Source organism: Lissotriton helveticus, chromosome 6 (assembly GCF_964261635.1).
Source record: "Lissotriton helveticus chromosome 6, aLisHel1.1, whole genome shotgun sequence".
In the NCBI taxonomy this organism is placed as follows: Eukaryota; Metazoa; Chordata; class Amphibia; order Caudata; family Salamandridae; genus Lissotriton; species Lissotriton helveticus.
This window is the reverse complement of record NC_136067.1, coordinates 910,478,060-910,490,790: the sequence shown is the minus strand read 5'-3', so window position 1 is coordinate 910,490,790 and position 12,731 is coordinate 910,478,060. Positions and strand designations below refer to the sequence as shown.

Here is a 12,731-nt window from a genome sequence, read left to right as displayed (position 1 = left end):
TTCTGTCGCTGCTGTCCCTACATTGTTCTCCCATGCTTCTTAACTCCAGATACTGTACTTTTGAGTAAACAGGTAAGGAAAAGAAAGGGCTTACCGTATTAAAAAACTTCTAGGGTGAGTCTGCATGTCAGATAATAAAACACTACAGTGTGGGGCTCCCTTATCCAACAAAGAATTCTGAACATATATGTGGTAGTACTCCCATTAGGGAGAGAGAGAAAAAATTGGACACAGGGGTTTCCCTCAATTCCCCAGATCCTATGCAATACGTATCATAAGGGAGGTATCCTCCTAAAATATGGTTAAATGCTCGCTGCTAGAAGGGTATTTCTGTATTTAAAAAAGGGCTCTCACCCACATATTTCTATGTGGCATGCTTCATCACTTCGCCCTCACCTGGTGGGGGTGTGAGTGACACCAGGTGGGCTCTACCCTACTGCTGGTGGGAGCACTCGGTTATATATTTAGGTTTGGGACCGGGAACAGCTAAAATGTCCTAAGGTGTCTAACCATGTTGCCTTATTTATATTTATATTCAGGCACCTTAGACAGATTAAAAGGCATATGGGCGAAGATAGATAGGGATTCTCAATGATCCTTGAATCGACTGGTCAACATGTTTCAGCTGTTCAGCTAGCCATTAAGGTCGTCCAGCTTTAATCAGGACTTGCCTGGCCCCGTTTATGTATTTTTTCACTTCTATATTTCAGACAGATCACTCTTTGTGTTGCCTAATCATTTTTTAGAGAACACTCACACAGACCACTCTACCATCTCTCTTCCCACACTTTGGATAATGTGTTCCATGCTCAATTTGTTGTACCATTTTTTTGGACGGACCTGAGCTGTCAGTACTATCATAAAGTCATGCTTGTTATGTCATTCAAGGTGTTCATATTTACTCAACATATTTAATAACCTATTGTTAATTTAAAACAGATTATAACATTCCAAAATAATTACATTAATTCTAACAAATTCTATACATCACTTTTAATAATTATTAATGCAGAGTATATATATGTTTTTCTTTAGGTGGGAGTTTATTTTTAAAAGTAAACTTCTCTTGTATGTGCCTGGTTTCATTTGGCATTAGGATTTCATGTAAAGTTAGGTTTTGCTATTTAAATAAATCTGGCTTTGGATAGAAACTATAATTGAGGTTTACACTCCTCGGTGCAAGGCAATTTGAGCACTGCACTGGCTTCACACCAGAGTTATCCATGCTGCTGTTTGTGTTGCTTTGGACTAGAAAGTGCCACCTTGCAATCATACAGATGAGTGTAAGTCTGGGAGCAGATGTATAATTTATCAATTACCAGGGAAAATACATTTTCTGCAGCAATCCATCCAACATGTCAACAATTCTTCTTTTTTTTCACAGCTCTTTATGGAGTTTTATTTGCTGAGCACAAAGAGGCTGCCTTTGCCAACTATCGTCTCTGGGAGTCACTGGGCTTCGTCATTTCTTTTGGGTACAGCACCTTCCTGTGCATTTACGTGAGGCTTTACATAGTGCTGTCTGTCCTGGTGCTTGGCATCACTCTCTATGGAATTGTGGAATTCATCGAATCCAGGAAGCGACCAGTGACATTAACAGAGATTCAAGGAAACTAGAAGTCCCAGAGCATCAAAAATCCAAGCATCTCAGCACACACTATCTATTCGAGGAGACACAAATAAACTCAAACTCCAATATGTAACCACAATACATGTTTGAGAAAATAATCTTTTATTATGATATGACAATTAAACCAACATCAGATAGTCTAAATTGTGCTCAGAACTTGGGTTTAGAGTCTCGAAGAGCTGGGTTACCTCTCCCGGACCCCGTTTTATTGATCATGACCATTCCTACTCATGTGCCCAAGTCCAGCACCACTACTCAACTTAAAAATGGTGTATCACTGAGTTTTACTTAGAGTCGACTGTGTTATTTGAAGTAGAGACTTTAAGGCCAGATTTACAAGCCCCTTGGGTCACTTTTACGCTGCTGTAGCTTCACTTTTGTGACGCAACAGCGGCGTAAAAAATGCTGCAAATTTACTACGTGACGCATCTATGGAGATGCGTCACATTGTAAAGCCCTGCGTGACATTATACCTGCGTCAGGAATAATGTATGCAGGGTAGGCGTTCCACGCAGGAAAGCCTCGTAAAAGTGATGCAGTGAAATCTATTTCACTGTGTGACTTTTAGGACGTCACTGTGTCAAAACCTTACGCCTGCTTGAATCAGCCGTAAGGAGTGATGCAGTGTATTGGAAATAGGCCACAACACGCATTGCTGAAGTTGCGTCGTGCTTGCGACACAACTCCAGCTATGCATGACTTTTCCACCATAAGATGCGTCAGAATTTCTGACGCATCTGTCTATCCTTGCGCCACAGTGCGCCATATTGTAAATACGGCGCATCTCTGGTTGCGCAAGGGTTTTTCACTCAGGCCCAGGGAAACTGACGCACCTATACAGATGCGTCGGTTTCTTGTAAATCTGCCCCATGGTTTGTCTAACTGAAAGGTGAGCTTGATTTAGCATTGCCTCACTTTTATCATGCATACTGATAACAAATCAGTATCAGAATTTCATTGGCTGTCATAATTTAACAAGTCTTATCAGGTGAAAGTCTGGCTTGCACTGCAATAAAACCAATATGAAAAAAATATTTGTTTAATCTATTGTAAAAGGAAAGAAGGATTATCGCTTATTGCTGACTGTGTTGAATCTGGCATGAAAGTTTTGAAAATCTACCTTTATTGATCCAATGTAAAGCAAAATGGATGGCAGAGCACCTGAAAATAATGAATGTTTGTATCTTGAGGATGATGGTTTGGTCATGCCTGGTAATGAACAATGAAGAGTGGCACTCAGTAAAGACGATCCCTGTGATCCTGCATCAAGATGTGGTGTAGAATGTACTGGGTAGGCATTTATATAAGTATGGACATTTGTGAAGCGCTGGGGCAACAGAGCGCTCACCAGGAGCAAGAATACCGAGGCCCCCATAAAGAGAGGCCTGGTTTTATGTGTGATAATGATTCCGCAATTAAAACTGACACAAGGTATAAGTAGGTTTAGATTATTAACCTAAAGTGCATAAATATGTGAATTTTGTTCTAAAATGCACATTTCGCAATATCATATTTCTCCCAAATAAATGTTGTCAAGTTAGATCTGATGTAAATTATCCATGGGAGGCAGTTTTTTGCACCCAATTTGTCCCAGGTCTGACAAAAACTGCAAAATAGAATAATTCTAATGTCTGTAGTAACTTCAGGTACCACAAATATTATAAGTTATCTGCCCACTCGTACTAAGAGCCTTAGGATCTTTTTTAAAGTTTGGCAAGCAGTCTACTGCATTACAAATACCAAACCCTGAGTAGTCCTGCCACATTTAGAACCAGGCAGAACGTAAGTATTTTGTTAACGGAGCCCAATTAGCTCTGTCAATGGAACACTTCTGTGAAAGTCTAAATTAGTCATAAAATGTACCTTGGTTAACAATGCAGAAAATGTGCCTGACTTTAAAAAAAACATTTAATTTTATCGTATCTGTAGAAAAGAAAACGGAAAACATAGAAAATTATTTTTTAAATGTGCCTAATAAGTGAAATACCTTTAAACATGGGAGAATATGTTTTTGAACAAGGAAAAAATAAACTTGCAGGTTAAATAATTAGTAGGCGCTCATAGCTAATGTGCTCCTATGACTAGGCCCTAAACATATTTGCGACTTCTAATTGACAGTAACAATAAAATGCCTTTCAGAAACTACTGACCTAGGGCCATATGTATCAAGCAAATTAGCATTCGCAAAGGCCGAAATTCGTAGAATGTAGGCCTTTGCGAATGCTTATTTGATAAATGGTATGTATCAAACATTTTTGCATCAAAATAAGGAATCGTAAAATTTGCCATTCCTTATTTTGCGATTGCACTTAAGGAATCGTAAATTTTGCGATTCCTTAAATGCAATGTATCAAAGAAAAATCAATGCAAAAATGCGCATAAGGATTCGCAAATTAAGTTGCGAATTCTTTTGAAAAAGCAATTTATTTAAAATTCAAAGGTGGCATATGACGCTCATACATGCCCTTAGGGCATGTATGTGCGCCATATGCCCACACAAGTCATTTTCAGGGGTGCAAGCGAAATGTAACAACCTAGGCAATTAAATACAACTAGTCATATAAAAAAGATAATAGAGAGGGAAACACTAATTACAGTTCACAATCAGATATTTATTAACATAATTAAAAATTCATTGAAAAACACATAATTATACAGTATAAATCAACTCTCAACTATAAGATTAAAATCAACATCATGGACAAAATTCAAATTATATTCAAAGTTTAAAAAGTGGCACAATTATATCTCGACGCGCGTTTCGGCGACCAGCGCCTTCTTCTGGAGTTGCCACACACTACTAGTTTTGTGACTTTAGAGTTTTTGAAGAAGTTTGAAATCCGTAGGGTCAAAATAAAGGATAATATAGATTAATTCAGACCATAAGTGTAGTTGATTTTTCGACTTGTTTAAGTTCGTTTGTTAGGTATTTATTGATAGCGGTTCATCTTATGGACTTTTGATATATTGAACCAGAGGTAACACGATAGCTTTTAAAATTTGTACTGGAGCCAGAATTCTAACACATTTGATAGTGAGTCCCCAATCTGGTAACTGATAGATGTTATATGCCAAACAGGGTGGATAAATTAAAACATACGAATCTGAAAGGAACATAAAATACGAATAGAGCCTCCTGGTCGCTGATCATGTAAACGATAAACTGCGTAAAAAAGTATCAAGTAACATGTATAAGCTTCTGTTCAGAATACTTGAGCATATCAAGACCCACAATATTGTCCTGTGTATTTGGAGAAAGCAGAAATGGACATGGAGCAGTAAATTTGTCAACATGAAATGCAAGTGGTTGTGACAGTGGGCTAACGGAAGGTGTTCCATCGAAACCTATCGATGTAATGGTTAAGCCAGGCAGGGGAGTCCTTGAAACCAATTTTTTAGACAAGGCGCTACGAGTAGCTCCTGTATCAACCAGAAACTGATCAGTAGAACCCAAAACATGTGCTGTAACATAGGGACCCTTCTGGTCTACTGGAACTTCAACTGCTTCCTTACCCCATGCTAGGCAGTTTCTATGCATGAGCAGAATCTTTCAAATCAGACGGCAAATAATCAGACATTTGATATTGATTCCGTCTATCAAAAGTGTTAAACCCATCTTGTCCACGTGTATTAGCATCAAACCTAGCACGATCATTCGTGCTTCCTCTAGGCCCTGAATATCCTGAACGATTTCTCATTCAACCCCTTTCACATGGATCCTGCTGAGCACGCAATGCCGGACAATCGGCAGCCCTATGTCCAAATTTCCTGCAGTGCGCACACTGGTCAGCAGACAAAGTTGAATGATTATAAGGAGAAAAAGACGGACCATAGGACCCTCGTCCACCTCTATCACTACCTCTAGAAGGTGGACCATAAGCCTGAGCCAACATAACCTTAGTTTTTTAACTCTTTTTAGTCATCTTTCCTCATTACCCTTTGCTTCCAACTCCTGGCGTTCCTAATACTGAGCCATAGTCAAAAGAGAAACCGGAGAAGAGGTAGTCCATGAACTCTCACTGGCCTTTAGGCGACTAGCTATTCCTGGCAACAGGTTGGCAACATATTTATCGACAAACAGATGCCTGCCTGTGTCATCTGTCAATGACTGGCCACTAAAATCGTGGAATGCCTCCTCTAAGCATGTAAAGAAGTCAGAACCCGATTCATCTGCTTTTTGCTTGCAAGACACTAACACAGTCCAATCTATCTTTTTAAGGGGAATAATCGTCTTTAACTTAACTAATATAGCTGCGGGCAGATCTAAAATTAACTGACATGGCTTCGGTGCGGGTTCCCTTTCTACATCCATTTGTTCCAATTCTTTCCATAACCACCCAAAAGTCACACGATCATCAACTTTATGAACAGTCCTCCACATATCAGGGGGGGTAATATCAATCCGAAAAACATGTCAATATCAGGCAGAGTCGGAGTATAAGAGCTAACGGCTCTCTCAACTTCCTCATAAAAAGCGGCTGGATTTTTCCGCAGATCAGGCAATGCAGCTTTAAGAGCCATAACATCCGCTCTATTCCAAGGAGTATAAACCCAATTATAAATAAAATAACCCTGTGCATCAACGGAATCCTTATTATCACTTGTTTCCTCGCCTCTAGGAGGAACATACAAAGGCTGGGCTTCCCGCATAGGTTTCACATGACAATCATAGTCTTATCTGTTACAGAAGCAGAAGCCTGTGTCACGCTGGTCAAGGATGTTTGTGCAGCTGCGTCTGCTGTCTTTTTCCCTTCTCGCAAACGGACTGCTTCAGCACGCAGTTTAACCAAACGCCTGATTGAGTCAGCCACCTGAGAAAAGACAAAAAGACCATCACGCATTTGCTTACAGTCCTTTGCTACATCAACGGGCCCTAACTCCTCAGAATGTTTCTTAAACCGCTCAAGGACCTCCGCGGCAAATACCTCAGTAAAATATATTTACTCCCTTTCCTGCCAACTTTTCATGTTATCTATAAGTTCAGAAGCAGAGGCAGTACTATGAACGGCTTTACGAGCAACAGATCTAAGCACAGATGAATGTTCAGCAGACAACATAGAACGAGTTTCCCATGCTTTCTCTTGTTCTGAAGTAGAGTCCTCCTCTGACTTATGAGGAGCAGAAGGAAGAGTATACGGAGGTGGAGAACGATCTAATAAAAAGAAAACATCTTGCGGTTTATTAAGGATATGATAGAGGGGTCGCCGCACAGCGTATTGGCCAGTTACCTGCAAATGGTGCTTCCTATCCTCTCTCTCTTTTAGTTCTTTCATTTCTTTATTTCTCAAATCTAATGCTTTCGCATAAATAGTCTTTATTTGCTCCTTTTCAATCAAGGCTTGCTCACGCTTCATTCGTTCACGTACTTCTTTCTCCCACATTCGTACAAAAGTCAAACATATCTTGCCTAGTCTTTCACTTAAACATACATTGTTCCACATACTGAATCTTTCGTAAATCCAATGACCCATGCATAGGCCAACGCAACTCAGGACCCTTACTAGTATATTTATTCCATTTCGTGTTGTACATTATAGAAGAAATACCATACTTAATATACATGTCCCTTTTAGGCGTCCCCTCAGGGGGGCCGGTTGTGCTTCATCAAGTCTCAAACTGGTACCACTACAAAAGCAACACATCCTACGAAGTGTGTTAGAAACAGGCCTGACGAACATAGTGCAGAATATGCATTATTATACAGAAAGTAGCGCTTAAAGTACGCATGTACGGTGCTCCGTTCATATCTTAGTCAAAACAGAGAAAATTCTCCTCATTACCAGCCTATATAAATTGCAATTTATATATACACATCACAGTTTCCAAAATTGGCCAATACAAATTCCAAAACCAACAGTAAGTCCCATAAAACGATCTTACCAATCCCTGGTATCAAACGAACAGCAAGTGTCGCATAACGACCCTTACCAATCCCTTGGTGTCCAGATTCTAACTGCCAAGTTCTTGAATCGACCAAATGGTCACTGCACGGCGAATCAACAGAAGAGATCTCAGTCAAGGACTGGCACCACCTGGAGGGTCAGCTTAGAAAGATAGGAAAAATGCCGTGGTTGCCAAGACACGGGTCTCCTCGGTCAGCGATCGTCCGCAGCGAGATTACAATCCTTCATTTCAACCACACCTTCGGGCATCCGAGTCGCTGATGAGCCCCACTGGTTGGGCGCCAATTGGTTAGGGTGGGCCTCAGCTAGGCCTACCAGTGCTAGGGGTTTGCCCTTCTCTGCACAAAGTCCTCAGACCAATAGAATAGAAGTTGGCACGGAAACTGGAATATAAAACAAAGCATTAATTAATAAACCTCATGAGGTGGAATCAATTCACACAACACCCTTCGGTAGTGTATGAAGTAGCAAACTGAACAGAAGGAGCATGGTCCTTTTATATCCACACAGGGGCTCAAAGGAAGGCAGTACACGTACAGAAGAGAAGGGTTACATACATAAAAGGTCATACAGAAATGCACCGTTAACAAGTGGGAGGAGCTAGCAATTGCTAATTCTAGTGAACACATCCTGACAGTTACACACTAAGGACAGGAGCATGGACAGTCACAGTCTCCTCTGCGCATGTGCAGAGTAGCAGAGCCTAAATATAGTCTGTCTCTAAGCAGAGTACAAGAGTAATCAACAGCAAGGTAGGACAGAACACATGGTGAGCACATGGCAGACTAGATGACTGCCAAATACAAGATGGCTTCAGCTAAATGCTAACCCCGATTGCTGCCAAATTACAACAGTCTTGGTGCCTACACTGTATTGTGTATGTCCTTCATACCAATGTAGCCCTCTAGTACTGTCTATGTGTACGTGAAACAGTGAAATGTACATGTGCTTCTGTACGTGAAACAGTGGCATTTACAGGTGCTTCTGTACGTGAAACAGTGAAATGTATATGTGCCTCTAACTCTCTAAACTGTGTGTGTATTGCACCCTTTGAAAGGCGTAACGATAGTGCAACCACATTGCCGTTTGCTCTGTTATATGTTACTCATTGCTAATAATACTGTATACACTATGACTCTACAGTACTGTTCCTGTTCCTTTTCTTTCCTTACTGCTTATTTTGGGCTCCTTTTCTTTAATTTTCCTTCTGTTTTCCTTTTTTTACACCTTTGCGCCCTTAAATCAATGCTCATTCCGTCCAAAGTAGGATATTACTTGTATTTTAATTATACACATTTTTGGTACCTCTATTTATGGTGCATAACGAGGTAAATATGCTGCAAACATGTAACTGTGCTTCTCAACACGATTGTTGGCTTATCTTGGCTCTTCTTTTTATCTCATGATTCCCCATTATTTAAATCATGCTAATATTTCACCAACTCAGTATGTCCGTCAACACACCTGGAAGTATGAATTTTAAATGTATCCATCGCTTTCTAGTGGCGCTCTTGCGTCATGCCTCATCTTACTTCCGCGTTAGGGAAGTGTGGGAGTTTTTGCCTTGTGAGCGTGGTATCACGTGATCGTCATTGAGACCGGGTCCTCACCCAGAAGTGAAAGATTGCCCTTCCGTGTCTGTTTGAATCAGCTTATACGATATAAACGTGGGCTCAAGCTTTTCATGGTTTTGCGCCAGCTACACTGCCTGAAAGACGCGCTCCGGACACGGCTCCACAAACACGTTGCGTTAGATTAGGGATTCCGGTAAGAACGTGCCTGCTTAGATTTGGGTGGCTACGCGGGTTAGTTGACAAATTTAGTCCTTATTGATGTTTGTGGCTTCTCATTTTTAGAACCCCCCGCCATATTTTACTGCTGCATTACCATGCACTGTTACAGATTCTTGTGAAAACGTCTGTTCTGGGTAAACACCTTCCGCTTTAGTATTGCACTGCCAGGCACTTGTGGAAACCGCTATTTCATTTCAGCGCTGTGTGTCATCAGTTATTGGCGCTTGGTCTTGTGCAATAATACTTCCAACCATGCCTGATTGACATGCTGTTCATAACTCTGTTCCAGGTAAAGACTCACACGTAGGTAGGCGCTGTTAGATATCCTTATGGTGGTATATCGCTGTACACTATCGGTCACTAGCGCGTAGTTACCTTTGTTAAACAAGCTCAAAACACACAGGGAAACCGGCACTAATATGACAGAGCATGCAGGATGTGTGACGTGAGTAAAGCAATTGAATGTCGCAACCTCTGCAAAACTTATGCCCTCTTGCGCTTTGTTTTTGGTCAGTGTTTCCAGTATACTGACTGGCTTTTGCACCTTTAGAGTGTTGGTGTGCTAACACCTACCATCTTTAAAATAAGCTTTTCTTAATATTTTTCCGATGGTCCGTGAGTCCTTTTAGGCTCATGTCTCTTTTATAAATTTGTTTCTAAAGGACAGGTCCATTAAAACTCGTCTTTACGGCTTGCAAGGCTAGTGTTGGCTAGTGATAGGTTATGACTTTATGAAAACTCTCAGCACTTAATTCTTTGTGGAGTAGGCCCTTTACTCACTGGGGTCATACAGCCAGGTAATGCCCAGTATCTACGTTTAGTGATTAACTTAGGGCATCACTAATATAACATGTTACTTCTGCTGTGGTCACATTTTAAGAACATTGTTCTGACACACCATATTTTCTTGTAGGCTATACTCTGCGAGAATCCTCCTCCTACTGGAGACCTTTCCCATAAAAAATAAATTTCCTTAATCAGGTACGTTTATTGGACTGACTCCTAAGTATCTGAATGCATCCAAGGGAACAGCTTTGCTGATATACCCTTACATTTTTTTTTAGAACTTACAATTGTCACCGTTAAATAGACGGCCATCGTAGGATGGCCGTCTATTTAACGGTGACAAAGGATCGTATCTACCATTAACATTTTTTGGTAAGCCAATCACTAAAGATTTTTACTCATATGTCACTCAGCACGGGCCTGATGTAGGTATAACTCACGGGTGACTCACTGATCCTTTTGGATACTGTCAGCATTCGTTATGATTTTAAAACTCTTCTCACGGCACATATTGTTGCTAATGTTTCCCATCAATTACTTTCATGTTTGTCTTTTTTCATCCTTCTTCCTCTTTTCACCTTTGCTATTCACCATACCACTCCTTACTTCTCCGCACTGGCTTTCTATGACCCTAGACATTCCTCTTTCTTCCCTTCCTTTATCCATGGTCAATTGTTATCTTTTCGTTAATATTCGCTGTTATAGTTGTAACATGTATTTTGTGACATATACGTGTAGTTCTTGTCAATATCCTAAAGTTTGGTCAATATTGTATGCCATTTCAGCCCTGAAGAAGCCCATGTTTGGGTGAAACCCATTGGCTGGTTTTATCATCTGCATACTTTGCACAGCTGAAAATAAAAGACGAATAACAGCATTTGAATAAATCGTCTCATTGAATGTTTACACGTTGTTCTGTTTCTGTATGTTGCCTCTCATTCAATTTGTTTGTGATTCTTTTTCATGGTCTACAAGCAGCAGGCCACTTGAGTTTGGCAATATACTTCTTTCATTTTGTGACTAGCCCTGGTAGTGCAGTCTTCAAAAACCTGGCTGCTTAGTGCTGAGTTAATCCATTAATAAAGGGTCTATTTGCACGCCAGGCACACGCTCATAATCATATACGCAATGAATTTTGATGATGGGAGTGAAGAACTTGCCAAGGATCTCTTCAAACCCAACAACGAGATGAAACAGGCAGTGTCTGTTGGGGTAACTAAGACTGAAGGTCTGAAACTAAAATTTCAGAAACTCGAAAGGCTAAAAAACAATTAGCTTTCAAAGTGGTGGGACGGAGTTACCCTCAAAAGATATCTCGACAACCAAAAAGTCCCTAGAGGTTTGAGGATACTCATGTTCCCCAATACTGACGATCTTGACCCGGATCTCTTGTCCGAATGGGAGGATAATCTCCATAATTCCTCGTTTACAATGATGAGGACTCTGATAGCCCATGATGATAGGAAATGTGTCAAATTACAAGCAAAAATAAATATCCTTGAGGATGAAATTAAACAGTTGAACCTAGTAGAGGCAACCACCAAAAATTATGCAATCCTTAAGGACCAGATTGCAAATCATCAGACCGTTGTGAAGAATAGGAAACTACATAAGATCATGCGTGACGACCAAGACTATGATCATGGTCGTATCTTCACGTTTGCAGCCAAGTTTGATAATATCCAGGTCCCAAATACTGCTACTAAGCATGGGCGTATTTTGCGGATTCGCAATCCGCGAATTTGCGGATTTGCGTATTTGCGGATTGCGAAAATCCGCAAATTCTGCGAATTCTCGCGGATTTGCGGATTTTTGGAGGGGGTGTGTTCGCACGGGTTTCTGCAAGTTCGCGATGGTTTTGTACAATTTTGCAAATTGCGAACTTACTTGTCGGGTCGCCAGTTTTGCGAACTTGTTGTTTCTACGTGCCCAGCCTGTTTGCAAGGCTTTCTTCATCACTGCCACCCTCTGTTACCACTGGCACTCTCTTTGGTCACCCATGCCACCCTCTGGCTCACCCATGTTACCCTCTGTGTCATCACAGCACCCTCTGGTTCACCAGTGTACATTATTGGGGCAAAGCAAAGCACTGCCATCCTGTCAACACTGGCACTCTGGTTCACCCATGCCACCCTCTGGCTGGCACACCCATGCCACCCTCGGTGTCATCACAGCACCCTCTGATTGACCAGTGAGTGTACATTATTGAGGCAAAGCAAAGCACACCTGCTAAGTGCTTTAAGTTTTGCAAACAACAACACCTGCCCTGCCCCAACTGACATTAATGAAGGCTGGCACCTGCTTGTCTGCTCCCTTTCCTTTTTGTTGCAATGTAAAAAATTTTAACAGGATGCAATGGCATACTTGTAACTATTCTGTGACTGTCAGAGCAGGGTCACACAATAGTTGCAAGTAGGCAACCGGATTCTGGAGGGCCCCTTCAGGAAGCACTACAGGGAAATGGTTACAAATGATGAGCTCGAACTTTTGCACCTGCTCGTTGGTTTTGCTTTTGCAAAACTCGTTTTTCGGTAATTTCGCCCTATTCGCGAGGCGCGGCGTCGTGCGAAATCGACCGTGGAGGCCGCGAAGTCGTGCGAGTTACCCCAAGGTTGAGTA

General features: G+C 41.2%; 1 protein-coding gene across 4 annotated transcripts in view; it reads left to right on the top strand.

The window, feature by feature from the left end:
- LOC144763193 (protein unc-93 homolog A-like) overlaps positions 1–2,981 on the top strand; it is a 518,977-nt gene extending 515,996 nt beyond the window's left edge. For 3 of the 4 annotated variants that reach the window (XM_078648556.1, XM_078648555.1, XM_078648558.1), the window contains one exon: positions 1,385–2,980. In XM_078648556.1, coding sequence (XP_078504682.1) covers positions 1,385–1,617 — 233 coding nt within the window. In that variant the 3' untranslated portion in view covers positions 1,618–2,980. Of the gene's footprint in view, positions 1–1,384 lie in introns of all 4 variants that reach the window. The other variant, XM_078648557.1, reaches the window with a different exon arrangement.
- Positions 2,982–12,731: the final 9,750 nt, after the last annotated feature.